This window comes from Aspergillus lucknowensis (genome assembly GCF_044049455.1).
Source record: "Aspergillus lucknowensis strain CBS 449.75 chromosome Unknown BJX67scaffold_63, whole genome shotgun sequence".
NCBI classification, from domain to species: Eukaryota; Fungi; Ascomycota; class Eurotiomycetes; order Eurotiales; family Aspergillaceae; genus Aspergillus; species Aspergillus lucknowensis.
Window position 1 is genome coordinate 92,996 of NW_027263607.1, and position 26,766 is coordinate 119,761.

General features: G+C 45.4%; 12 protein-coding genes across 12 annotated transcripts; 6 read left to right on the plus strand and 6 right to left on the minus strand.

Annotated features, from left to right (window-relative positions):
• The first annotated feature begins 72 nt into the window (after positions 1 to 72).
• On the plus strand, positions 73 to 1,321 carry BJX67DRAFT_365824 (uncharacterized protein). The gene is given in 3 exon segments (XM_071030304.1): positions 73 to 543; positions 557 to 559; positions 594 to 1,321. The coding sequence occupies 3 exon segments, from the start codon at positions 111 to 113 to the stop codon at positions 1,298 to 1,300; spliced, it is 1,143 nt and encodes a 380-aa protein (XP_070881682.1). The 5' UTR covers positions 73 to 110; the 3' UTR covers positions 1,301 to 1,321.
• Positions 1,322 to 3,191, minus strand: BJX67DRAFT_365826 (LysM peptidoglycan-binding domain-containing protein). The gene is made up of 3 exons (XM_071030305.1): positions 2,446 to 3,191; positions 2,142 to 2,385; positions 1,322 to 2,070 (listed from the first exon to the last, which is right to left on the minus strand). The coding sequence occupies exons 1-3, from the start codon at positions 3,040 to 3,042 to the stop codon at positions 1,355 to 1,357; spliced, it is 1,557 nt and encodes a 518-aa protein (XP_070881683.1). The 5' UTR covers positions 3,043 to 3,191; the 3' UTR covers positions 1,322 to 1,354.
• Positions 3,192 to 3,538: 347 nt separating this feature from the next.
• On the plus strand, positions 3,539 to 4,996 carry BJX67DRAFT_365827 (uncharacterized protein). The gene is made up of 2 exons (XM_071030306.1): positions 3,539 to 4,556; positions 4,606 to 4,996. Exons 1-2 carry the CDS (start codon positions 3,692 to 3,694, stop codon positions 4,893 to 4,895), a joined length of 1,155 nt encoding a protein of 384 aa, XP_070881684.1. The 5' UTR covers positions 3,539 to 3,691; the 3' UTR covers positions 4,896 to 4,996.
• Positions 4,863 to 7,143, minus strand: BJX67DRAFT_292380 (glycoside hydrolase superfamily). The gene is made up of 3 exons (XM_071026837.1): positions 6,574 to 7,143; positions 5,688 to 6,517; positions 4,863 to 5,639 (listed from the first exon to the last, which is right to left on the minus strand). Exons 1-3 carry the CDS (start codon positions 6,810 to 6,812, stop codon positions 5,086 to 5,088), a joined length of 1,623 nt encoding a protein of 540 aa, XP_070881685.1. The 5' UTR covers positions 6,813 to 7,143; the 3' UTR covers positions 4,863 to 5,085.
• A 344-nt stretch (positions 7,144 to 7,487) lies between these two features.
• Positions 7,488 to 9,590, plus strand: BJX67DRAFT_385404 (SGNH/GDSL hydrolase family protein; the record flags this gene model as incomplete). Its single annotated transcript, XM_071033851.1, has 2 exons — positions 7,488 to 7,907; positions 7,968 to 9,590. 2 exons carry the CDS (start codon positions 7,488 to 7,490, stop codon positions 9,588 to 9,590), a joined length of 2,043 nt encoding a protein of 680 aa, XP_070881686.1.
• A 159-nt stretch (positions 9,591 to 9,749) lies between these two features.
• BJX67DRAFT_365836 (G protein-coupled glucose receptor regulating Gpa2-domain-containing protein) lies at positions 9,750 to 11,877 on the minus strand. The gene is made up of 8 exons (XM_071030307.1): positions 11,144 to 11,877; positions 11,043 to 11,085; positions 10,838 to 10,981; positions 10,590 to 10,766; positions 10,274 to 10,536; positions 10,069 to 10,194; positions 9,972 to 10,014; positions 9,750 to 9,911 (listed from the first exon to the last, which is right to left on the minus strand). Exons 1-8 carry the CDS (start codon positions 11,276 to 11,278, stop codon positions 9,829 to 9,831), a joined length of 1,014 nt encoding a protein of 337 aa, XP_070881687.1. The 5' UTR covers positions 11,279 to 11,877; the 3' UTR covers positions 9,750 to 9,828.
• Positions 11,878 to 12,018: 141 nt separating this feature from the next.
• On the minus strand, positions 12,019 to 13,063 carry BJX67DRAFT_385406 (uncharacterized protein; the record flags this gene model as incomplete). The annotated part of the gene is made up of 3 exons (XM_071033852.1): positions 12,019 to 12,251; positions 12,319 to 12,547; positions 12,635 to 13,063. 3 exons carry the CDS (start codon positions 13,061 to 13,063, stop codon positions 12,019 to 12,021), a joined length of 891 nt encoding a protein of 296 aa, XP_070881688.1.
• A 796-nt stretch (positions 13,064 to 13,859) lies between these two features.
• On the minus strand, positions 13,860 to 14,863 carry BJX67DRAFT_365844 (uncharacterized protein). The gene has a single exon (XM_071030308.1). The coding sequence runs from the start codon at positions 14,848 to 14,850 to the stop codon at positions 14,005 to 14,007; it is 846 nt and encodes a 281-aa protein (XP_070881689.1). The 5' UTR covers positions 14,851 to 14,863; the 3' UTR covers positions 13,860 to 14,004.
• Positions 14,864 to 15,392: 529 nt separating this feature from the next.
• On the plus strand, positions 15,393 to 16,664 carry BJX67DRAFT_365847 (cytochrome P450). Its single transcript, XM_071030309.1, has 2 exons — positions 15,393 to 15,895; positions 15,992 to 16,664. Exons 1-2 carry the CDS (start codon positions 15,762 to 15,764, stop codon positions 16,296 to 16,298), a joined length of 441 nt encoding a protein of 146 aa, XP_070881690.1. The 5' UTR covers positions 15,393 to 15,761; the 3' UTR covers positions 16,299 to 16,664.
• A 584-nt stretch (positions 16,665 to 17,248) lies between these two features.
• Positions 17,249 to 17,932, minus strand: BJX67DRAFT_292506 (uncharacterized protein). The gene is made up of 2 exons (XM_071026838.1): positions 17,662 to 17,932; positions 17,249 to 17,594 (listed from the first exon to the last, which is right to left on the minus strand). Exons 1-2 carry the CDS (start codon positions 17,796 to 17,798, stop codon positions 17,417 to 17,419), a joined length of 315 nt encoding a protein of 104 aa, XP_070881691.1. The 5' UTR covers positions 17,799 to 17,932; the 3' UTR covers positions 17,249 to 17,416.
• Positions 17,933 to 18,128: 196 nt separating this feature from the next.
• On the plus strand, positions 18,129 to 19,787 carry BJX67DRAFT_365851 (kinase-like domain-containing protein). The gene is made up of 4 exons (XM_071030310.1): positions 18,129 to 18,434; positions 18,522 to 18,844; positions 18,898 to 19,244; positions 19,312 to 19,787. Exons 1-4 carry the CDS (start codon positions 18,133 to 18,135, stop codon positions 19,651 to 19,653), a joined length of 1,314 nt encoding a protein of 437 aa, XP_070881692.1. The 5' UTR covers positions 18,129 to 18,132; the 3' UTR covers positions 19,654 to 19,787.
• Positions 19,788 to 20,416: 629 nt separating this feature from the next.
• On the plus strand, positions 20,417 to 21,400 carry BJX67DRAFT_375128 (uncharacterized protein; the record flags this gene model as incomplete). The annotated part of the gene is made up of 5 exons (XM_071031649.1): positions 20,417 to 20,504; positions 20,556 to 20,733; positions 20,765 to 20,999; positions 21,043 to 21,128; positions 21,196 to 21,400. The coding sequence occupies 5 exons, from the start codon at positions 20,417 to 20,419 to the stop codon at positions 21,398 to 21,400; spliced, it is 792 nt and encodes a 263-aa protein (XP_070881693.1).
• Positions 21,401 to 26,766: the final 5,366 nt, after the last annotated feature.

The window sequence follows — 26,766 nt, forward strand, 5'->3', positions numbered from 1 at the left end:
GGTGTGATGTCAGGTGATCTCAGATCAACATGCGCCCATTTCCTCCACTCATCTCAACTCATCTCGTCTCGTCTCTCCATCTCCTCCCTCCATCTCGTAACATCCTCTCAATGAATTCCTTCAAAAAATGGACCCGCCGCATCACCCGCAAACCCCCGACTGTGTATGATCCCAGCAAATCTCTACCATTTCTTGTCCACAACCCCTCCCCACAACCAACAGATGCAGAATTCCGGCTATATCTCACCAATTACGGGATCTTCGCGCGCCTCCCTGTAGAGATCCGCCAGCAGATTCTCATCCTGGCATTCGGAAACCGCACCTTGCATGTGGACCTTCAATATTGCCGACCACGGACTGCCCATCGTGGGGACTCTGCTGCTGCCTCTACCTGGCAATGGGTTGGCTGCGTGTGTCATCGCGAGGAACAGCCTGTCGAGCGACTCCAATGCTGTGACCCATGTCTACAAGACCTCCCGTCCTCTTGCAAATCAACAAACCTCCCTATTGGGGCTATGGGATTCTTACTAGCATGTCACATGTCGTAAGCACATCCCCTTTATATTCATCTACATATATTAACAAAGTCAGCCACCAAGAAACAATTACCACCCTTTTCACTACAAACACATTCCGCTTTGAAACCCTCGAGCTCCAACTACATTTGCCCCGCCTAATCCCCCCAGACTCTCTATCTTGGATCACATCCCTAGAGCTTATCTGGGACTTGGTAAAGCCTCGTGCTCGAGGCTACAGCCACAGGGATAATCTCCTTTACCAGTTGTTGGAGACGGATGGGACAAATTCTTCCCGGAAATCTAAATCTTCATCTCCCTCTAGTGTGGGTGTGGCCCCGCTACATCAGCTATGCCGTATGGTCCCGGGTACATTTCCCCATCTTCGCTACCTCTATATCTCATTGCACAGCCATATTGCCCCACCATCAAACGTAGTGCTCAGAGACCCATTGGAGGAGGTTGAGCGCGTGATCCTCCATCCAATCGAGGATATGATACACGTTCTAAATCCAGAACGCAAAAAGGAAATCAACATCGCCATCCAGCAAGGAGGGTGGGAGGCTTTCCTACGACGGCAGCGAAGGATCCACGACGACGGGAATGTCATGCTCGAGGGGTCATCGCGCTTCGGGCCGCGGTTCTGGAAGGGTATCGAGCATGCAAATTCCAATTGCAATCACGACTCCAAACCCGGGTATTGGCTGTGTGCTGGGTGGGATGATATCGGTGCGCATAGGCAGTTCTACGATGAGGTGGATTTCTGGGGGGAGCGTGCGCGGTAGATTTCACTAGATATATATATATATCTCACACTATGATATCCAGCTATCCACTTTCTACCTTCCAGACGTGGGTGTGGGTGTCGACGTACTCCCGTCCCCAGTCGAACCGCCCAACGTAACAGTGGTAACCATCCCACCTGTCGAATTCGGCCTCCCCTTCGTACTCACACAAACATAGTAATCCTCTTTCAATCCATGACAATCCTCTCCCACCGCCGGATTCCACTTGTGGAACTCCGTCGCCGAAATGTCATTATTCTGTATAATAGACTCGCACGTATCAGACGACGAAACAAGCCACAACTTTGTACACTTCGTGCTGAGTCCCGACTGCGTGGGTCTGGACCCCTGACCCGTCGTCGTTGGCGAGGGCGTGCTCGTGCGCGTTGTCGGTGTATCTGGCAGGGCAACGCAGTAGTACGTCCCCTCCTTGATATCCTGGCACTTGTCGCCGACGGCGGGATTCCAAGATATGAATTCGTCCTCTGTGAAGGTGCCGAAGATCATGGAGATTGATCCACAGTCATCATTCCCAACAGCCTGGTACCATGATTTGCATTTGGTGTTTGTCCCTGAGGCTGTTGGGGATGCCTCTGCCTCTGGGACTGTCGGTGGGAGGGGGAGGTTGCTCGGGTCGAAGTTGGCGACGCAGTAGTAGTATCCTTCTTTTAGGGCCTGGCAGTCGCCGCCAAGAGAGGGGTTCCAGGTGAAGAATTGGTCTTTGGTGATGTAATTGTATCTCTGGAGGATCGTGCCGCAGGTATCATCCTGTGTGTATTAGATTTCAGCTTTCAAGTGCAAGACAAGAAATATTTTTTAAAAAAAACCGGGGGGATTACAGGTTTAGCCTTGTAAAAGTCCTGACAGCTACTTGGGATCCCCGAGGCCTGCGGCTGAGCCGTAAAGTTTGCGATGATGGTGGTAACTGGCGGGGTGTAGGATGTTGGGGCTGGGATGCTGGCGTTTGTAGCGGTGGGCGTCACCCAGGTGAAATTCGCAGAGGTTGTCGGCTTCACTGCGAGACAGATGTACCAGCCGACGTAGAGCTTGCGGCAGTCTTTTAGGGTTGGGTTGTATTCGATTCTGTCCAGTCAGTTAGCTAGAGGGTTAAAGAAAACAGAATAAGATTGGATGAAGTCTGACAGTTGCTCCATGGTCAGCATGTTGGCGTTTTCTTTCACGATGCTCTCGCATGTATCACCGCCAGCAACCTGGTACCAGGCTCTGCAGTCTGTTGGCTGGCCCCCCAGGGTGTGTTCTGGTGGCCAGGCCGTGGCCGTGTAGGGGTCTGTGATGTTGTATGAGGTTACCGGGTTAGCGGTGGAATACGGCGTGGTCGTCGTGTTGACGGGGGTTGAGGGAGACGATGTTGGAGTTGGAGTTGGAATCACCGAACTAGATGTTGTCGAAGTCGAAGTTGAGGTTGAGGTTGAAGTTGAAGTTGAAGTCGAAGTACTCTGATCAGGATCAATCCCTACACAGTACGAATACCCCGTCCAGAAGTTGTCCGTGCAGTCCTTCGAGACCTTTGGATTCCACTCGAGAAAGTCCTCATGCTCGACGTCAAACTCTTTCTCGACCGACTCACACGAGTCGCCATCCTTGACTGTATAGAAGGCATCACAGTTCGCTGCAATGCCATCCAGCGTGTCTCCAGACGGCGACGAGTCCTGCGCCAGCACTCGTCCAGCGCCAAAAGTAAGGCCCAAGGCCAACAGAGCAGTTCTCCTGAGTCGACTCATGGTAGAATGAATCTCTGGGATGACGCCGAAGGAGAAAGTGCCTGCCCAGGAGGATTTTGATGAAATAGACTTGCAACAGACCAGCCGATGTAACCCAATTCATCTGCAATTCAGAATTTTGCCCCAGATCATCATGACTCCATCCCAAGGCGCCGTATATGTCCCAGCTAGGAAGAAACCCCGATGCAGGGGTCCAAGACATGATCGTCCCCGCTCAGCCCCAAGATCGACACAGCGCAGTGATTAACTTGTCTTGGCTTTTGATTGCCCAAGATCGACATTATCAGAGCATCGAGCTGAGAATAGGCCCCCAGCGCAGTGATTCACTGTCTTGGTTTTTTATTTTTTATTTTTTATTTTTTTTTTTTTTTCTTTTCCCTTTCAAGCCTAGAACTAAACAAAAACCTATTTAGGCAGGGCCATATTAAAAATTAAAAATACTACTAGCTATTAAATTTTAATTTCAAGAATAAGCTTTCCCTATTTTTTTCTTTTCGGTGCGGCATGGAGATATAGAGAGGATGAGGTGGAAAGACGTGGAGGGAGTCCCCTCCCCCCCAAAGAGAACACCACCTCTCCTTTCCTTTCCTTCCTCTGCCTGACTTTCTTTCTTTCTTTCGTTCTCTCTCTCCAAAACAGCACCAGCAAGATGCACTCCTTTATATTCATCTTCCTAACAATCCTCACCCTCACCCCACCAGCCCTAACGGGCAGCCGCCGCTGGCAACCCCCTCTGGGCTCCCCATCGCCCGAGGCAAAACACCAACTCGACAAACGCTGGATGACAATCAACCTCCCGGGCACAGCCGCCGCCGCCCGACTCGACCCCCGGCCCTGGCCCAACCGCGAAATCACTTACTGCTTCGCAGACAAGACCGCCAAAAGCAAGCTGAAAACGGCCCTCAAGAAGGCCATGGACCTGTGGTACTCCGGCGGGCTCACGAACGACTACACGATTGTCGAGGGGAGCTCGCACGTGTGCTCAAGCGAGGACAGCAGGCGGGAAGTCCTCATGATTTCGTACGGGGATAAACTGTCCACGTACGTGGGGTATCCAGACAAGAACTCGCGGCTTGTGACGGATCTCGGGAAAGGCGCGTATGCGACTTGGACGGATAGAAAGGACATTGGGATGTTAAGTGTGGTTCCCAATATCGCGCACGAGCTGGGCCATGCATGGGGGTTATACCATGAGCACCAGAATCCGTATTTCTGGAGCAGTGCGTATCTCGCGGATGGCGGGGGAGGATCTGTCTTTGGGCCGGGGAATAACAACTGGAACTGTGAGAATCTGGCGGATTATGACAAGTTTGCGGACGGTAAGGAGATTTCGCCTGGTGGTGGACTTCCGCATCAACACTATACTCGTGACCAGATGTGTCGGTCGTATAGGGTGGCTTCTGCGGCGAATTTCTCTGCTGCGGAATACTTGCCTATGGCGCCGTACCAGGCGCATACTCCTATGAGCATCGCGGCGGATGCGAGGATGGTTGATTGGGATTCCATCATGATCTGTGAGTGGCGCTGCTTCTGTTGGGAGTGTGCTGTGCTGATGTTGTGTAGATCCTTCTGGCGCCGGCGCGAAGAAGGGGCTTGACCCGCCAGAAGAGACTGACGGCGTGAAGGACGACCGGCTCTCGATCCTGGAGAAACCGCCCCTCGATGGCGAGGAGGGCGATATGCAGCGTATCCCGAAGAACATTATCCCCAGCTCGGGCGACATTGAGGCCATGAATAAGCTGTATGGGAGCGTCAGGGTTGAGAAAAAGGGTCTGCTGCATGAACGGGGAAGCACTAAGGAAAAATTCAAGAAGGCATTCTTGGGCAGCAAGGACTCTTCAAGTTGTGTGTAGTGTGAATCTGGAGATGAACTTGTATAGGAGATAATTGAGACTGAATGGAAGACGACGGATATCAAACACTATGCAGACACTTCGATAGATTGAATGGAATATCTGCTTATCTTTGAGACCTGAACGGAGGACTACGGGATCAAACACTCATTGCAGATACTTCAATCGGTTGAATAGACACTCTGTTTATCTACAACTCATCCTTGCCCCAGCCCCCGAAACAAGGAATCACCAACGGTGGCTCGGGCAGAGTCTCCTTCGAAGGAACCCCAGCCTCAGTCAGAGACTTGATCAACGTGCCATCATCCAAGTCAATCGCCCAGACCATCAATCCCCCGAGACACCGCTCATTCGCATAGTCGACCTTCATCTTGAGCGTCTTGGAGTTGTCCCACGACACCCACTGGTCCTGGTCCCAGGTGACAATTTCAACCGCAGCTTCCTTGTCAAGCGTCACCTTGGCCCCATCGTCAATGATCTTAGTGATCTCGGCCGCGGAAAGAACGCCCGGCGTGCCCGTGCAGTTCCCCCCGTTGCCGCCTTCGCTGAACTCGCAGCCAGCCTCCATGCAGTCAGGGTCCTTCATGGTAAAACTGCGGCCGTAGAAGCCGAGCCCCAGGTTCACCCGCTCTGGGTTGATGTTGTTGCGCCAGAGCAAATTGAGCCCTTCTTCGATTTCCGTCAGGTTGGTGTGTGCGTGAGCATATGGGCCGAGCTCATCGATCTTACCGTCCCACACGCCGTCTATCCCATTAGCCGCTGGTCAGAATTAGAAAGGAAGATCGTACGTACGGATGTCATAAGTCATCACATTGTAGAAATTCACATACGGCTCCAAATGGATGATATCGAACCCCCGGAGGTACCAATACGACGCTGGCAGCGTGAGAGACAATCCCACGGGCTTCCCTAGTTGATTCAGCCTCTGGCGCAAGCGCTTGACCAGAGTAACAAAATTCTTGTAATCCTCCTCAATGCCACCACGGTCCTCCGCGACGGGATACTCCCAATCCAGGTCCACGCCATCAAAACTATACCTGGCCAAGAAGGAGACCACAGACTCGAAAAATTCATCCTGCGCGTCCTTCGACGCAGCAAGGTCGGAAAACACCTTGCGGTACTTCCCCGGGTCATTCATTGCCCATCCACCGATGGCAATCCAGACTTCTAGGTCCGGCTGGCGGTCCTTGAGTACTGAGACGTCGGCGTAGAGCGTGCCGGTCTTGTCATCCATTGGCACCAGCTGGAACGAGTCTGGGTCAATGAGCGAAAAGGCAAAGTTGATGTGGCTATAGTATCCCACGGGGATCTGATCAGGGGTCATGGTGCCACAGTCGCGCTGCCAGTTCCAGCCCTCATAGTAGCCAATGGTGCGTTTGGTTGCGCTCTTCTGGGCCCGGTCACACTGCGGCGAGGAGACGACCTTCCCATGACAATAATCCTCGGTCGTGCCACAGAAGCCCGCCTCGCTGCAGCAGACTTTCAACGGGCAGGTCGTGCGGTTGGACCATTCTGCGCCCCAGCCAGCATCGCATTCGCTTTTGCGGTCGCAGTCGTGCGTGCAGTCGTCGCCGCAGAAGTCGGGGCCAAAGCCACAGACGCCTTTTCCGGTGGTCTTGTCTCTGCGTCCGATCAGAATCTCTGCCCTTTTTTTGCGTGATGGAGGAATGGAACATACATGGGTCCACAGCAGCCGATATCGCATTTTTTCTCCTTCGTGCAGGTGTAGTCGTCTTCCTCATCATCTTCCGCGGCGAGGCCCAGGGTGAATGCACGAGACGATGACAATGCCCTCCCTGCTGGGCTTTGCGCCGCCTGGATAGCAAAGTCATGCAGGTGGTTGCGGTCAGGTTTGGCACTTGCCTCGCTCGCCAGCGACCAGACGGCCAGGAGTCGAACAGAGTGCAAGAATTTCATCGTGAATGATGATGATGATGATGATGGAGAGGTTTGGCGAGCACAGAATCCCGCAATGACAATGACAATTTCAACAATTTCATTCCTGGGCTGCAATCACCGCCCACTGCGATCAGCGAGGACAATTCCGCTTTTCAGCGCAGCGCTGTCGATTGCTCTTTTTGGAGGCCACGAAGGATCCCGGCTTGGGGGCTGCTGTACCCCACAAGCTTGTCCTCAGCCACCTGCATGGTTCAGTTGGCCATCTCTGCAGTAGCGCCGGAGATGGCCTGAATAGGAATAATGCGGCGCTTTTTGGGCTGACGTTGTGTTCTCATCTCAACTCAGCCCTGCCGATCGGACTCCGCCTGAGTGCAATGGAACATGCAAGGATCAAGAACGTGGGAAAAAAGGAGATGAAGAGAAACAAGCCGCACGGCTGAGCCTTCTTGGCCGGTCGCCTGAAGTGCGCATTGCGTAACGGCATGGTGTCGATCAGGATGCGTGGGCTGGCTTGATGGGCAATACCCTCCGCGCCGGAATTGAACAGATGGTGGTCTCCTGAATCAGGTCTGCGCATCATATCCTCCTTGGCCCTGTTCCCACTTCTCGTTCGCCTTCTCGTTCGCCTTTTCTTTCGTCGTTTCCTTCTTGTTCTCCTTGAACCACCCTGGATGATCTGACATCCATTCCATCATGAAGACGACCACATCATGCCTTCTGCTTCTCGCAGGAGGCCTCCATACCACTTTTGCATATGGCACCACTCCAAACCACAGTTTGTATCAACTCCTGCGCCGGGATGATGATGACCCTACCGACTTTAGCTGGGTCAAGCGGTGGGCGGCGGTGGGAGACAGCTACACCGCTGGCATCGGGTCGGGCAACCCTCTCGGCAAAGGCTATTTCACCATTGGGGACAGTAATTATCAATGTTCTCGCTATGATACTTCGTACCCTATGATTGTCAACGATGCACTGGGATCGTCGGTGGAAGACTTTCAGTTTGCCGCGTGCAGCGGAGACCGCACGGGGAATATCTACGAGCAGATTAACGACCTCGATGGGGATCTGGATCTGGTGATAATGACGGCGGGTGGGAATGATCTTTGCCTGGTATGTGATCGCACCTCGGAACAAGGAGAGAAAAACGAAGACGCTGATCATGCCATATAGTCTTCGATGATTAAAAGCTGCGTCTTCGTCCCCTACAACGAAGAGTCATGCGAGGATGTCATTGCCATTGCCAAGGATAACCTAGACAATATCATGGGAGACAACTTCAAGCAGCTCCTCGACGCCCTCGACAAAAAGATGGCTGACGACAGCGTGGTGGTCTTCAACGGGTACGCGCAATTCTTCAACACTGAAAACGAAGACTGTGCGGAAGATGAAGACTGGACGCTCTTCAATCCAACGGACTCCGGCACTCCTCTGAAACTGACCGTCGACCGGCGGAAGACGTTCAATGGCCTTGTTAACAAGCTCAACGACATCATCCACGACACCGTCAATGACGCCCGCAAGGCCGACAAGTACAAGTACAAGATCGGTTTCAGCAACTGGGACTACTGGTCCTCCAAGGTTGTTCGCGGCCAGTACTGCGACCCCGACTCGACGGGAGCCTATCCCGACAAGGCAGTGCCTGATCTGCAGTTCTTCAAACCGGACACTCGACCGTCGAATGTTGACGTGGGCGAACGCGAAGCCGGGAGTGCGAAGCGTGCAACGGCAGAAAACGAGGCAGACCTTGCAAAGCAGCTCAATGACGAAGTCGTCCGTTCGCCTTCGTTCCGCCGAACAAGAAACCCGCAGCATCTCGCACATCAGCGACTCGCCAGGGGGATGCCTGAGCGCGCCAACTGCCCCGGGGACGCGGACCAGGACGCACCAGACTCTGGCGGTGGTTGGACACCCGATGTCCTGGGAAAGAACTTTCACCCCAACGAGCTGGGCCACTACACGATTGCGTCGTGGGCACTCCAGACGGCGATTGACCTGCGCGCGGAGGTGCTGGGCATCGATCAACCATCTTGTGACTATACCGACAAGTTCGAATGCTTCTCCGACGACGAGGACAGCACGGCATATGCCAGTGAGCCCCGGCTCAACGAGCGGGCCAAGGATTTCTGCGACGACGTCGAGGACAACTACCCCAAGGGGGAGAACGGGTGGTCCTGGTCGAAAAAGTACGACGAGGGAACGCCGGACGAGACGGAGTTCAAGATGGAGCTGTCGCAATCCACCGACTCATTCTCTCCGAGCCAGTGCCGCGACTCCATGTCGCGCATTATCAACGGGTGTGACGGTGGCGACAAGGACACCAACCCCATGGACTGGAAATTTGGCGGCCGCTGGAAACGGGGGGACCATACATACACCGTCACGCCTCAGCGCAATAATCGACCATGGCCCAAGGATGGCGAAGATGGAGGTGGCGAGAAGAGAAGACGGGGGTTATCGAAGGAGAAGAGAGACGATGATGGTGGACCGATCCAGGAACCGTATGGGAAATGTGTGTCATGGTACAAAGTCTTCTACAGCGAATACCGGATTTACGGGGCGGGCTGGGCGTCTTGGGATTATGGTCAAGACGAACTGCTCCCGGCCATCAGGGATTGTGTGGGCGGGGGGGTCAAGGAGTGGAAATTCAAGTACTATGACGAGCCCACGGAGGACGGCTACGAGTGGCGGGCGGATTTCCACACGCCCATCTGGACCAACGCCCGCTGTTTTGATAACAACAAGGCCGTCATGGAAGCCGGTGGGTTCACGGATGGCTGTGAAGGGACAGGATGATATTCTGTCCGCGGACTCCTAGATTGCGAGAGCAGAGGATCTCATATCAAGCAGCTGCAGTGAATGCGGAGAATGAGGCAGATCGGTTATTAATTGAATCTTGTTAGAGTTGCAGAAGTCATGCCTTCTCCTTAGTCTCCCAGTCAAAGATATCTCAAAGCCAGCGTATCCTACTCAATCCGATTCAAGTTCATTAGCATGTTGTAGCCTGAAAGTAACATTTATGACTACCGAGATATTAAGCAACCTCTATATCCTTCCTCCATGGCCACCGCCAATGCGTCTTCTCCACCCACCCATTCCTCACACGCTCATTGGCACCTACCCTTGTCAGCACAGTCCCTCCACGCTCTATAAGTCCATGGGATAACTTGAACTCACCATATATAATCGCGTCGGCAAGTCCATGGCTGATGATACATGACTATCGATACCGATCAGCAACATCTCCACATCTCAACGAAGAGGCAAAACCCACGTTATCAACAATACTCAGCGCCAACGGCGCCTGCTTCCCCGTCGTCCCGTGATAAATCCTCACTGCAGTCGGTATAACCCAGATGAGCGCATAAACACTGGGGTAGATCATCATGCGTCGGGATATCTACGTCACATCAGCATAAATTCATCACCTTCTTCCCTGGGGCCACCCTCTCGAGGTTGTATATGGACGGAGGACGCACATTCTTCAGCGGCGCCCCACCCGGATAAACTGAATGACAATGAGGGTGTCCTGGAATCCCCGCCTGCCCATCGAGTATCTGCCACTGCTGGAGTTCCGTGGGCAATGCACTGGTGCTCGTCTCGTAGTCGCTCGATATAGACTTGTGGGATCGGTAGAGGAAGATGCAGAGGCGTGTGTAAAGGACGAGGATTATGAGGATGATTGCCCAGCGCGGCGTGAAGTTTACGAGGAGTCGAGTGCGGTCGCTTGTGAACCAGCACCCTGGACCCGTCAGAATACTGTAGTGGGCAGAGGAAAGACAGCAAGGGACATACAAGCGCCGATATTGCCGTATCCAACCAGGATGAGGCCAAGGGTTGCCCAGAGCGTCGAGAGGATCCAAGGAAGACACCAGAGAACGACACGGTACTCCTGGATCCAAGACGCGGTGGCGGTGTGGTCCATTAGGATTAGGTATGTGCAGACGGCGATGATAAGGATCCAGTAGTCGGCTGGAGGAGTAAGTGCCTGGTATCAGACCAGAAACGTTCTGAGATTAGGTTGAAGGGCAGGGGAGACTCACTCTGTATCACAAACATCTGATTCACAAACCCGTTGAAGCTACAAAATGCGCGCTGCTCTTCAGCCCAGATATACCGTCCGGACAGAGTCATGCTTGTTGAGAGGACCACGTTCAGAGCCATCATGAAATCACTCAATCCCAATCCTTATCCAATTCAATTAGCTTCCAGACGCAGAAAGAGGCAAGAAAAATCATTAATACTCACCAAGGATCAGTTGGTGACGAAAGGTGCGCAGCGAAGGAACGACCTTCTAACGATGAGCAACTGCCACCCAAGAAACCAGAAAAAGGCAAGGGGTTTCGCACAATGAAGCTCAAGATAATCCATCCTCCTCCGAGGACTGAGAGCGCCGAGACGACCAACACCACTGTACATAGCTTCTTCTCAGCGTCGAGCGAACTCGGTGCGGACAGGGTCGATTGGGGGAGTAGGTCGTTCATGGACCGAGAAGATCGGGTTCATGGAAGAGGTGAAAACAATTCCTGCTCGCATGTCTACTCCTCTCAGCTTTGACAGTGATCGAAATTTAAGAATGAACGACTCGAACGAGTGGAATTCCTACTCTCCAGATGATCCGCGGAGTTGATCGACAACACTGCGGCAGCCGCGCATCATATCGAACCAATGAAAGAGGAACCGCCGCCGATAGCAGGGATGAACCAGTGACAGGTCGGTAAAACGATCGAGATAACGGATCCCAGAAAAATGCGTTGACGCTGAGATCTCCGAGGTGCACAGAAGCAAATATGCGTTTCGTCCATGCTATTGGGCGCTAAAGTGAGTATCCCGGAGAAGACGAGATGCATCGTTTTCCTTATCAAGGAGACGGATCAAGGCAGTCTCGGAGCCCCCGGTGGCTCGCGCGACCTTGCTCGACGACGCACTGTTAATTTCGACAGCCTTGTGGGCTGCTTGTTTCGATGGTGCAGCGGTGCACGGTTGCTATAGGGGTATCTCCGGTCTTGCGCTGCTGAGAGCTCCGAAGCCCTACTACATTAACTTATTGCTTTTGACAGCTTAGTAATTTTCCCCTGGCAGCTGACAGCTCCTTGATCAGGCGACAGATTACGATAATAACTTTCGGAGATGTTTTTGTGCGTTTAGTGGAGGAGCGGAACGCCCTATCCGACCGGCTCTGGGTGGTCCGTACTGACGACCAAAATATGCTTCTGCAGCGAGTCTACAGGTCCCTATATTCTGGAACATGCTTATAGAGGGCAGTAGGGGATAGCCTATTCCCATGAATTTGCCTTATAGCGAGAAAGACTAATACACTTTCTCCAAGATATTCAACATTCAAGTCTTGTCCATCGTATATAAGCACGAGTGGGACCATACACAAAATCTCCCACTTTGGTTGAAAACCCCCTAACCCTTTATACCGCTTCAAGGTATTCCACTGCCCTTTTTCATCTATCGTCTGTTAGATCTCTTTGCGATATTACTCGCCTAGAAGTGCGGGCAAAGGTTCTAAACTTACCTCCATCAAACCATAGATCATGTAGAAGGCCCGCATGTTCGACAACAGCAGCAGCAGAAGAAGCAGGACTGCGTCCATAAACTCGAGCCGGGTACTCATCTTTATTCCAGCAGGTGCTGAGTATCCTCCCACCCTCCGTGCAGACATAGTAATACCGTGCCAGCTTCCGTCTTTGCTGCGTCGTAAAGTTTCCATGATATGGGGTAACGCTGACAGTGTCGGGACAACCCTAGAATCAGAAGAACGTATAGGACTAATGGCCAGTGGCGCGGATCGTGCATGTCCAAGAGGTGAAATGACAGCTGTGCTAGAGTACTAGCATTGTATGGAGATCGCTATCAAAATTGCACTCTGCGGATGACTTGGTGGAGAGAATAGATGATAACTTGTCCTGTTGCTTGTCGTCTTTGTAGGCCGTGGCCGTGAGGAACGGGTTGCTATCATCAAGCATCAGTACTTCCACCGACGACCCGTCCTCGAGCAGGCTGGTGATTTCCACGTTCTGCGCGTAACAGTCCACGCCGATTAGGTCGAAGATGTGGAAATCCATGAAACAGCGCAAGGCGAGCGCGATGATTGTCGCTTCTCCTGACATGTCTGATGGGGCCTCAAGGGGTGATGACATCGAATCATGGGGAATATCTGCTTGCAGCTTGGCAGCGGCCACAAGGATGTCATGGGTGACTGACTCGTACCAGCCCAGTAAGTGCGAGTTAGTCTCTTGGAACCTGTGGAGGAAACCCATGAGCAATTGCTGAAATGATGTCGACTGTTTAGCGTGGTCCGGGACAATGAGCAGGTCCTAGATAGAGTCTTCCTCTTCATCTGGGTTGTGATGCATGTTGATTACACAGGAGTATTCTTGGCAGGGGCGGATGATCCATGTTGACGGTGATACTCGAACAAGAACTGGTAGTATGCCTTGGTAAATACAGACAGAGTTGCAAATGCTTGAACGGTTGGTTATTGTTACCTGAAAACGCCTCATCCAAGCCATAGTTGCGTTCCAAACGCACCCTTGTTGCAGAGCAGAGAATCCTGTTTTGGTCCATGATAAACAGGGCATGGAGCCGCGAACAGGATCGAGCAAGAGAGTAGACATCCCTGACTGTTTCTTGTTGGTGAAAAAGATGCAGTAGGATTTCATTGGGGAGGTGCAGCAGGGACCAGGGTTCTGCTTCAGCCCTCAATACTCTCGCGAGAAAAGGGCAACATTAGGTGTTTCCTTTCTCAAACCGTCCCGGGCTCCAGGCATCAAAGACTTGGGGGGAACTTGGGAGATTGATGTAAAGTTGTGGCATGAGCAAGGGGCAAGAGGGGAGGTGACGAGGAGTCTTTCCTTGTGTCCCAGGACCGGGAATCCGCGTGACCTCATTTAAGTTGCTTCTAACTCTGAGCCACGGAGGTGAGAGCTACGGGGAGATTCAAATTACGAAGCGCTGGTGTAAGCAAGCAATCATCGGGATGAAAACCGAAGAAGAATCTCAGTTGTTCACGAGGGGGTCTATATAGATATTTTTACCTGCCAGGAGGCGAGCGATAGACCTTCACGATATCCCCAATGAGGAAAGATCGATTAAATGAGTGAAACGAAATGAAGGAACAATCTAAGCGATACTCGGAGGTAGTGGCGGAGCAGTGACGCTGGCCGATCCTCATATGGAGTCGGAAGATTGAATGACTCCATCACTGATATCGATGACAGTCGACAGCTTCCCTCTTGTATTTGCGCTGCAGCTTCTCCTGGATAAGCTGCTCAGCCTCCCCCACGGGAACTTCCTCGTAGTTATCATCGACTTCGCCCCGCTCATGGTCAAGAAAGAAGGTGGTGCGCTCCCAACCGGGCTTGAAAAAGTCATATTCCTCATAGTGGATAGTCTGCTGCTCTGTGCGATAAGTGCGAAGGAATCCCGCTGGGTTGGATCGTGGCCACTGCGGGTTGGTCATCACGAAGTACTTGAAATCATGCGGACCTGATTCGGGGATATGCGTCTGTTTTACTGGCAGAACCGACGACATGACCTGTATGCAATGGCTAAGGTCCTGGATGCTTTTCCTAGCACTTTTGCTGCCTAGTGGCCACTTCAGCGTACAAAAGCCGACCTGGCTTAATACTGTCCTGGGAATTCCCGGAGAAATTTCCCGCTTTAGCCTTTGAAGTGTTGACAGACTTTCCTTAAGTGCAACAAGAAGCTTCTGGGATGCCCCAGTACTCTTTGTATTAGAGCTGTTAAGAAGCCCCATGAGGTTCTCTGTGACTGTCTTCAGATCAATAACGGCTTGGTGCAGTTGATCAATCTCCATGTCCCTGCAATGTTGGGTGTACTGAAGGCAGAGCAACGCGATTTTTTCTGACAGGCTGGTAATAATATTAATCTTGACAGCAATACTGGGATCATCCATGATGTGCGTGAGAAGCTCAGGCTTGGATGGTTGGCGGGGCACAAAATAGCAACCAGGCATGAACACGCCAACCACCTGATCTAACATATTTCCCGACCGAGCGAGCCACCTGACCGAGCGAGCCACCATTTTAATTTCCCACGCGTTGAGCTACTCTAGTATTTCAAATAACTACTATTAAATTATTTTAGAAAATAGGTTTCTTATTTACTATAAAATAGCTAGATAACTATTTCCTATTTATTAAGGACTGCCTAGAAACAGGTAAAATTAAATTCTTGTATATTAATAGGATATATAATCTAGCTAATAGATTTATAAAGCTGCTTAATACAGGCTATTTTAAAGCCTTTATAAGATTAATTAACCTTTAAGAGGTTATCTAGTAGGCTAATTTGCTTCTTATTTTTATAGAAGATGTTAGAATAAGGTTTTTCTATAGTTTTTTCTTATAGTTCATGTGTTTTTTCCTATGTTTTTATCCTAAATTCTATATCTTAATACTAGGTGTTATATCTAGACTACTAAATTAGGAAGGTTACTAGTCTTATACTAGCAGGTTGCCTACAGGAGTACGTTAGAGGCCTTGGTTAGGCAACTAGCCAAGGTCATGTGACCACACAACCTCCCTAGTAAGCCGCCACTCAGTAGCCAGAGAGAATCAAGCGACATTTCGTTCTGGCAGACATTTCCGGCCTCTGTTGACAAGGTGTTGTGGTTCGAACGGAACGTCTCAGGGAGCCAACTCGAGAAATTGCCGTATATTGTAAGCATTTTCCCTCGTTATCTCTGAAGAAAAGTTCTAGCTTACGCCCGACTACAGACGGCAGTTGTTCAGGAAAGCATTCGAGTGACCCATCCTGTGATATTTCGATCTCCCAGAGTGGCTGCAGAGCCGCTCACCTACAAAGATATTGTCATCCCGCCAGGGGTGCGTCTGCTCCGCTCATCAACTTTAAACATCTTTAGAAGACCAGAGCCCAGGCTGACCCACCTCATTCTTTCAGACCCCCATCAGCCAGTCCGTCCGCTTCGTCTGCATGGACCCCAAAATCTTCCCTTCCCCTGAAGCATTCAACCCAGACCGGTGGATCGAAGCAGCTGCGAATGGCATAAACCTTGCCAAGTACCTAGCAGCATTCAGCGCTGGGCACAGGATATGCTTGGGCATACAGTTCGTCTCCCCCATTCTCGATGGCAATGCCCTCCAATAGATATCCCACGTATTCTCGCTCATTTATTCTAACCTACTACGTTACCTTCCCTGCAGCCTTGCCTGCGCGGAACTATACCACGTCATTGCAGCGTTTGCCTGCTCGTTTGAGTGGGAGCTACACGAGACGGGTCTTGAGGATGTCCAGACAGCAAGAGACTTGCATCTAGCAGTGCTTGAGAGCGGATCTCTTGCGATCAAAATTGTTTTGACGCGGACTGTGGGGACCGACCTGTGTGGGCGATTTACTTTTTGCGGTTTTAATCTATTGCATAGGCCCATCAATCTTGGCCTGTCCTGCCCTGGTACTTACGGTGTTTATGGCTCATTTACGGGGATCGCGCGCTGGCTATTCAATGGTTGATACAGGCATCTGACGCCATCGTTTTATAGCGTGAGTCAAGTTATGTCTTTTTCTTCTCTCTTTTTAATGTGGCTCCTGCCTAGCGGCAGCACTTACCCCGTCACATCTCGCAATTGATACAGGGTGCTAAAAATTGGAGTCTTGCTTCACTGGAGCCATCGACCAAATAGAGCACCCTATCAGTAGCCCAATAGAACAGCCGTAATCACGCATTCATCACATAATGGTACATACTAACCCTATTCAACCTACCCAAATGCAAAATCCGCCGCCTTGTCTACAACCGCGTACAGCGCAGCCTGATAGTGCGCTGTAATCGGTACAGGCAGGACACTACCACCCGATCTATGTCCCCTGACGCGTAACCGAGTATCAACTACCATCCCATAGCCGCCGTGCCGCCTTAATAATGCATTAATGTGACGTCCGCGCGCCACACATTATCGTCAACTCTTTGTTTCTAGAATCAATTCTTGTAGGCGTGTTTCTGGGCCAGGAGACATCGTGGTTAACTATATCTTGGCCTTCAGGATCCATGTCACTAATATTCTCAGGGCCGATAATCAGGCAAGGCCCAACTTGAAGTGTATCCCCCCCGGTTAGAAGGATATATACATAGATCACAGGAAGAAGCTTATGTGGAATTCAAATGTTCTGTACAAGTCACGACAAAAGAAGAAAAAATGTGGAGATAGCAGACTGCACACAAACCAAATCATCATTTGATGTTTTGGTGCAGCGGTCGAGAGGTTATGAGCCCTCTGACTCTTAAGAGCTAGCATATCCTTGTTTGTCTGGCTAATACCACATTTTAGCCCAGGGTTTGATTCTAGGCCAGGACAATTCCAGAGCAAAACCCATACCAGGCTAGCTAAGGGCAGTCCACGAGGTTAGGGGGGCACCTCATCTGGAGATTTAGGTCGTGTTAGGCTTTGGAAAAAGATACCCCTTTTCCCTTGCCTAAGGGGGGTGTGTGGAGATAGCAGACTGCAGACAAACCAAATCATCATTTGATGTTTTGGTGCAGCGGTCGAGAAAAAAAAAAAACACAGCATATCGAAAATGGACAGAACAAGCTTATCCGTATCCAACGCATCAGGCCCCATATGCCCGCTCGCTCAGTCATCGGACGGCTTCATATCTCTTTCGGCATACATAACATGACCAGCGTAGCGCCCTTGTTCGTCGTGGTAGATATGAACGGGTTGGACCTTCCTGTTCATGTACTGTTCTTCTGTGGCAAACAGGGCTGTGGTATGGGGCGTTAGGTCTGTATGGCTCGTATGGGCCGGGTTCCTGTGAGAAATGTCGTGAGCATCCTTTACATCGACGATTTCATCATGTCGAGCATCTGTTGACCTACTTGCAAGCAGCGTAGGTGAAGTGCGCCAAATCTGGCTGGTGGGAGGCGTCGACAATGAGGTCAAGGGTTTGATTGCGCAATGCAGGGTTCCGAATTCTCTGGACAAGTTTGATAGCACTCCGGGCAATGGGGGGCATGGTAAACCGAGGCTAAGGCAACGAATGATATGGGGTGGTATGGGCGAGAAATTGAGAAATCTTTTGGAGATGGATAGATGCATGTTTACGGACGACAATGCTGCGGATTTATATAGTCTTACAGCCACCCTCTGAGAGCCCTTTTTACTTTATTTTTGGCACCCTCAGTTCCGGTTGATGAGGGTTTCATTTGTTTGGTGGGTGAACACTTTGCCAATCGTTTACCGCCTGCGGAGATTGGACGCGTTTCAAGTCCCGTGATTGGCTGTGATTGCACGAAACGAAAACTGACCACGTCATTCCCCGGGTGCTTAGAGCAGTCAAACAACAATCAATGCACCAGCGGCCAGAGATCCAGATGGGCTTCATCCGGCTCTTCTCACGATATCTCAGATTTTCAGAAATAGACGGCAAGCCTTTACTCTTCCGCAAGTCGATGGCTACCTATCCAGCCAAGAATCAGATGGCACAGACACCATACATCTCGTCTGTGGATGCCGAGCCGCTTCATCGGTATAAACCCAGCGGGTATCACCCAACTCTACTAGGTGATGTTATCCACTCGGGTAGATACAAGATTCTCCATAAACTAGGCTGGGGAGGGTACTCTACCGTCTGGGCAGCGAGGGACACGAGGTACTGAATTCCTTCCCCTTGGTGATGCACACTCATTCCCGACTACGGGACAATAGCTAGCGTACGACTAAATTATTGCGCCTACAGAAGGGCAAAGTATGTTGCTGTTAAGATATGCATCGCAGAACAAAACCGCGAAAGCCCAATACGAGAACTTCACACCATGGAGGAGCTTGCATCTCGCGCTGTTCTTCTAAAACATGTAGTGCAGATGCTCGACAAATTCGTCTTAGAAGGACCCAATGGATCGCACCAGTGCCTTGTCTACGAGCTTCTAGGCCCAAGCGTCCCCGACATTTGCGATGCGAAGTTCTCTGGGGGTAGACTGCCTGGAAGGCTCGCCAAGAGCATTGCGAAGCAGAGCCTCGCCGCATTGGATGAGTTGCATCAACTTAGTATCTGCCATGGAGGTGCGTCATGTCCGCCTCTGATTATTGTTGTTGGATTCATCTGACATTTGCAGATTTGCACACCCGCAATCTGGCCTTCACCATGCCTTGCATGGACGGACTTTCCGAGGAGAAATTCATGCAAGCATTGGGGAAGCCAGAGATAGGCCCAGTTCAATGGCGTAACGGGGAAAAGCTCAGTTTGCAACCTGAAGTGCCCAGTTATATCGTCAGGCCCGCTGCACCTCAGACCCAATTATGGGATCCAGACCAACCGATAAAATTGATTGATTTTGGGGAGTCCTTTTCGCGGGATACTGTTCCTCGGACACTACACACGCCACTGTCTCTACGGGCGCCAGAAGTCATCTTCCGGGACCGTTTTGATTATCGAGTTGACTTGTGGAGCATGGGTTGTTTGGTAGGTGAAATCCATCAGCCATCCAAGATACATCTAGACAATAGACTAACATGCCTGATGTATGTAGCTTTTCGAACTGTTCACGGGCCAGCCACCCTTTGATAGCTTCATGATAACGCCGCCAATTCTCATTGAGCAGATGCGAGAGCTTGCCAGCGACGATTTTCCTAGAAGGTGGCAGGAAATGGCAGACACCGTATACAAAAAAGAAGAGGCGGAGACGGAGAGTCCTGGCCCTAACCTTCACGAATGGCTGCAGGAGGTATATTTCGAGAGATCTATTACACCAGATCTTGATAAAGCAGATATAGAAAGGCTTGGGCAGATTATTGCACGACTCTTGCGATTCGAGCCGTCCACGAGAGCTTCGGCGCGAGAGGTCCTTGAGGACCAATGGTTGAATGAGTAGGACAAGAATGGATTGTGGCAATGCGCAATGATAGGCCTCATCTTGGAGATGCCCTACTGAGTACGCGTATTGATAGATTCGCTGCCCTCTCTAGAGCGCAGATGACACATATAATGATAGCCTATCCCCTTGTACACTTGGGTCCATGACAATCACTCTGGGCCTTCTATGTTCGATGTAGCGGGTCTGATGCTAAACGAAGTCCAAGTGCATAACACACAGGACTCATGATAGGGAGGCCGTGCGGACAGAGACCGTCTTCGTCGACCATCGGCGGGCGCCCGCGTGCATTTAACCGCATGTAGTTGGCATTGTGTCCGATTTCCCAGATAAGATCACATCAATCGTTGGCTTGATTTCTGCACAGCGCTCAAGGCCTGTTCCATAGAGATCAAGCGGATGGAAGCGCTCTGTTCTCGCCCTTGTCTGCAAATACGCTATGCACATTGAGGAAGGGTATGGATCCATACAACAGGAGTTCCCAACCACTTGCAATGTGGACCATACACGGATTCTCTGATATCACTTAACTTGCGCGATGGAGAGAGAAGACAGCGATGAGTAATACATAAAATCAGCAGTTCGACAACCCCTGTCTGAACCTCGACTCAACGGCGGCTCAGGAGAATCCCCACCTGAGGCCTCGTCCCCACCCCTTAAACCGTCAAAGGCAGCTTTATTATCACGACAAGAGCTGTCAGGTATCTACTTCCAGTGCAGGAAGTTCATCGACCTCACTAAGAAACTTGCTGAGGGTGACAAAATGCCCACCCTCACGCCCGCGGAGCCGCCCAGCTTCGCGCAAACGCTCCACTTGCCGAAACTCGCCACTGCCCCGCCGCGCGCTACATGTGCACATTCCCCGCACTGTCATACGACTACGCGCCTAACCAACCATTGAGGCCTCGCACGCTCCTACGGCGGCCACGCCTTCGCACAGGCAATCTGGGCCGCCAGCCAGGGGATCAGGACCTCAAACCCCGACTTGCACGTCCACGAAGCAAACGGGTACTGGACCCAGGCGGGCTTCGCGAATCGTCCGTTCATCTACGAGACGACAACGCTGTCGCTTACCCGCTCGTTTGCGCTGCGCCAGGTTACAGCGCGACAGCCCACGACGTCCGTTTTCGGAATCGGATGCGGACAAGGAGATGGGGCCTGTTGCGTTTGTTCTGACGTGCTCGTTCAAGCGGCGCGAGAATGGGCCCGGGTATGGTCTGAAGTTCGATGCAGAAAAGTACGGCGATATCTTGAAAAGGGATTTTGGTTCGCATCCGCCCCACGTGTATATCCGGGGCCCGAATGGAGTGGGTGTGATCCGGCTGGCGGATTTCCCGAGTATCGAGGTGTCGCACACCAGATTTGAAGGCGTATAATGCGGGGAAGAAGGGGCCAGCCAATCGGCGGTTACATCTGTATCGGGCTTCATCTGGCACGCTGGATCTGTATCCGAATATGCGGGCGGCGCTGCATGCGTATGCGCGCGGGGCTGGATGTGTTGCGGCATGCTTTTGGAGTGGATGAATTCGGGGTTTCGGGGAGTCTGAATCATAAGGTTGTTTTCCATGTCAGTCCAGAGGAGCTGTCTCTGGACTATAAGGCGTGGTTTGTTCAAGAGATGTCGAGTTCTCGTGGCGGGGAAGGCCAAGGGCTAATTGAGAGTTGGATCTGGAGTCCGTCAGGTACGCTGGTTGCTACCACTGTTCAGGACGGGCTTTTCAGGAAGACGCAGGCTAAGTTGGCGTAGTTTTGTTTGGTACATGGTCTGAGAATAGACAGCTATAGAGGTAAAATACAGTCAGTATACTATTTACACCCATAAACTTGAAGCTTGTCAGAGAAACGGAGATCGACAGCCAATGAATCTGATGTGCTGTAGCGTCATGTCGAGATGCTAAGGAACATAGATACGCTAACCTGGTCATATCAGGTGATATGATGCTAGGACAAAAGGGAACTATGATTGTATTACTACTTGTGTATATCTAAATAGCATTCTAATATATAGTATTAGCAGTCTTGCTAGAGCTAAATAGTAATACTATAGAAATAGGTATATAAGAACTATTATTACCTATACTTAGAAAGTTTATTCTCTATTTATTACTACTAGATTAATAATATACCTATTGTTTACTAATTACTTTAAGTTATCTGCCTCTTTCTATACTTTATTTCAAAATAGTCTATATTCTTTTTATCCTGTCAAGAATATTCTTAGGCATCCTCCTATAAATTAATTAGTAGATCTAAATCTAATAATAATAAACCCTTGATTAAGTAAAGAAAAGTATTTATTATTAACATGGTAGGAGATAGTAGTATTTCTAGGAACCTAATAGCTATTATTTCTAAAAAATCTATTACTACTTAAGAACCAACTAACTCTAAGAAGATTATATAGTTGGGTAATATAATCAACTTTTTGTTAAACCAAGTTAGTATATTATAGTTATTTAAGGGTATTAAGGTAAATAAACCTAAACTATTTAAAGGTAAACAAGTAATCCTAAAAAATTACCTAATTATAATAGACATGTACCTCTATATTAATAACTTAGGAAGTATACTTGAATCTAACAAGGTTATATTTACTACCTCTTATCTTAAGGGACCTATATTTAACTAGTTTGAACCCTATATGCATGACTATTAAGAAAAACTATAATACTAGAGAAAACCTATAACTAATATAATCTTTAATAAATATAAAGCTTTTAAAGAACAGCTTAAACAAGTATTTGGAGACTAGAATACTATAAAAATTACTAAGAATTAAATCTACTTGTTATATTAAGAAAAGATAACTTATAGGGAATATACTATAAAGTTCTACTAGATTATATCTAATCTAATATAAAAAGATAATATACTCAAGTCTATTTATTATAAAGGATTAAAGGCAAGAACTAAGAATATACTTGTATTAATTAATAATAAGCCTAAAAGCCTAAACAAGCTTATTAATCAAGTATTTAAAGTTGAGACTTGATATACTAAATAATAGCTTGAAGAATAGTAATAAAAGAAACTATTTAACTATTAGAAGCAATAACAAGACAAGAATAGGGATATTAAAATATAGATAAATACTATTATTAGCAAAATATAGTAAAATAACTAGAGTAGTAAAGAGAAAAAGAGATTTAATAGAAAATACTTTAAGTATAATAAACCTAGGTATATTATAAAAAATTGCTATATTAAGAAAGATTAAAGACTAGCTACCCATGATTTGCAAATAAGTATTATATAAATAATTTATAAGACCTAAATTAATACTACTAGAATAGTAACCAAACTAATAAACTAGGAATAGCAGCTAATATATATAACTAAAGATATTCATGCTACCTATATACTTGTTAGCATAGGAGATGATATGATTATTACCTTAAGATTAAACAAGCCATGTAAAGAATAGCAAGAAAATATGAAGAAACTAGCTAATACTATTACAACTATAGAAGCTAACAGAAATAATATAGAAGTTAATAAAAGAGAAAAGAAAAGAAAGGAATAGTACTAAAGATATAAGAAAATATAGATGTTAGATGCTAAAAAACAGAGAAGATGTTTACTAGACTTTAAAGAGAGGTTAACTTAGATATTACATGATATTAATAAATTACCTATAGTAGAACCATATATTTAGGAGCATGAAGATTACTACAAAATTTACTAGTATAAATTTAATAATATAGATAATAAATAATACTACTTAGTAAAAGGAAAATAAAATAATAATAATAAGATCTCTTTTTTAACTAACAAGTTCTATATATAGTTAATAGTTTAGAATACTAATAAAATAGCAATAACTTAGTATAAATCTTGTAAAATATAGATAGAAACCTTATAAGAAAATAAAAACTATAAAGTTAGTAACTTCTTAAAAGATAAATCTTATACTTACATGCTACTACAAGTAATATATTAAGAGTAGTCTAGAAAAATATAGCAAGATTATATTATAAAATATAAGTAATATAAAGACTAGATATTTCTACTATACCTAGAATATAAAGAAGTATATAAATAAATAATAGAAGAGTTTAAATAGATATTAAACTTGAGAGGAACATGCTTCTATAATAATTAAATTAGACATGTACAAAACTGCCTATATAACTATTACCTAACTCTTAAAGGGATATTATATTAAAGGATTAATTAGATATTTTATTATAATAACTTTTATAAAAAATATATCTATATAAAGCAAGAAAGTAAATAGTATCTATAATAGCTAAGTATATTAAACAAGCTAGATTATAAATATCCTATAAAAGAAAACTATAACTATATTTTTACAAGCAAAAAATACTTATATTACTTTTATCTAATAATATATAACTACAAGATTAAAAAATATATTTTCTATCCTAAAAAATAGATAGTAATACATGACAAGACCTGCTATATAAAAGAAAAGTAAAAATAGTATAAAAAATATTAATAAGAGGTTTAACTTTATATAATAAAAAACCAAGTATTATTAGTTATACTTGCTATAATTAATAAATATAAAGCAAGGATTCTAATAGACTCTAGAGTATTAGACAACTTTATAAAACCTAAGTTTACTAAATAATATGGAATTAAATCCAAGCTAACTAAAAGAACCCTTAAGATTATTAGATTTAAAGGCAAAATATTATATTATAAGCTAGAAATAAGAACAAGGATTATTTAACTAAACTTGGGAATATATACTAAGAATCTAATATTTAAGGTTATACTAATAAAAGAAAGACTATATAATATAATTATAGGAATACCTTGGTTAATAAGATAAGAACCAACTATTAACTAGATAAAAGAAGAAGTTATAATCAAAGGATACTATTTAATTATAAAAACACGAGATTATAATATACAAGCTTATAATATTAAAAGAGAATTAGGAATAATCTCTAATAATAAGGATTGGAAGGTAACAAATATTTTAAAAGAAACTACCTAAATAGAAACAATAAATAGGATGCAAGAAGCATTAATTAAAAGAACTAGGAACAATAGAACAAGGATCTAACTTGTAAAGAATAGATGTTCTAAGCTAAAAGAAGTCTATAAAGCCAAACTTGCTAAAATCAAGAAATTACTACTAAAGAAGTACTACAAGTTTATTAAATTATTTATAAAACTAGATTACTAATTGTCTAGCTATAAACTATAATATAAGACAAGAATATTACTAAAACTAAATATTAAGCTACTACAAGTCAAATAATATTAAAAATTACTTAAAGAATTGGTAATAGAAGATAAGTTTATTAAGAAGTTCTTAGAAGCTAGATATATATATAAATTAAAGTTTAAGATATTATTATAACTAATATTTATGCTAAAGAAGAATAGAAAAATAAGAATAGTAATTAATTATAAAAAACTTAATAATACTATAATACTAGATATAAACAAGGCACTATATATAGGATAAAAAAGAGATCTATTAAGAAAAGTAAAAATTATAACTATTTTTAATATATAATAGGGTTATTACAATCTCTTGATATATAAAGATAATATCTAGAAAATAGTATTTCTTATAATCCAAGGGTTATATAAATAAATTATTATATTAATAGGACTTATATAATTGCCTGTAAAATTCTTAAGATTCATAATTTATATATTATAATAATATCTTAACCAAATTGTTACTGTCTACTTTGATAATATAATTATTTATTTAGAAATTCTAAGAAGTATAAAGGACATGTTTAAGAAGTTATAATAATAATGCTAAAGGCTAGACTTATACTAAGTATTAGGAAATATAAATTTAATACTATTAAAATTAAATATCTAGATATAAAGCTTATACTAGAAGAATAGTAAATACTATAAGAAAAAATTAATATAATACTAAATTAGCTAGTACTAACTAATAAAAAGGGAATATAAGGATTTCTAGGAATATTAGGATATATACAGGAATATTTCTATTAATATATATAGAATTTACAATCTATAATAGAATTACTCAAGAATAATATACTATTTATCTAGAAGTAGAAAAAGCAAGAATTAATAAATTTAGTTAAGAAAATAGTTAAAAAAATACTAATCTTATGACTATATAACCTAGAATAATAGAACTATATAAAAATAGATATATTAAAAAAAGGATTAGGAATAATTCTTAAATAGAAGGATAATAATAGGAAATTGCAATTTATCTTATTTTATTTAAGAAAAATAACCTAAGCCAAGCCAAATTATAATATACATGATTAAGAGATACTTGTAATTATTAAAGAATTTAAGTATTAGAAATATTACTTGCAAGAAGTAAAATATAAAATAATTATTTAAATAGATTATAAGAACTTAATATTTTTTATAATAATAAAAGAACTTAAAAAATAATAAGTATAATAGGCTTAAGAATTTTTGTAATACTAATTTAAGATTAAGTATATTAATAGTAAAAAGAATATTATAGTAGATATGCTAAGCAGGAACCCTAACTATATAATTAATATTAAGAACCTAGAAATAAATATACTAAAGATTAATAAAGATAAGCTATAATTTAACTAAGAAATATAACTAGTAGTAGTAGTTATAATTAATAATTACAAGTTTCTTGTATAACTTAAAAAAAAGTAAAAAAAAGATAGAATAATCTAGACCTAGAAATTTAATATAAATAATATTAAAAAAAGTAATAAAGTATTATTATAGAATAAAAAAATTATAATACCTAATAGAATAATTAGGGAAGTAATTTAAAGATATTATAACCTACTATCTAAAGGGTACTAAGAGATTAAGAAAATAATAGAAAAAATTTAATAAGTATACTACTTTTTATAGATATATAAAAAAGTATAGGACTATATTATATAGTATAATAAGTATAACTAAAACAAGTAATTATAATATTAACTATATAGCAAGATATAAATACTAGAGATCTTAATAAAACTATAGAAAAGTATTATAATTAATTTTATCTAAAGATTGCTATTATTAAAGGATTCTATTATAAGAATTACTTATATAAATATAATTATAGTTATATATAAATATATAAAATATATAATTATTAGATTAATATAAAAAGATATTATTATAAAAAAGTTAGTATATTTAATACTATAA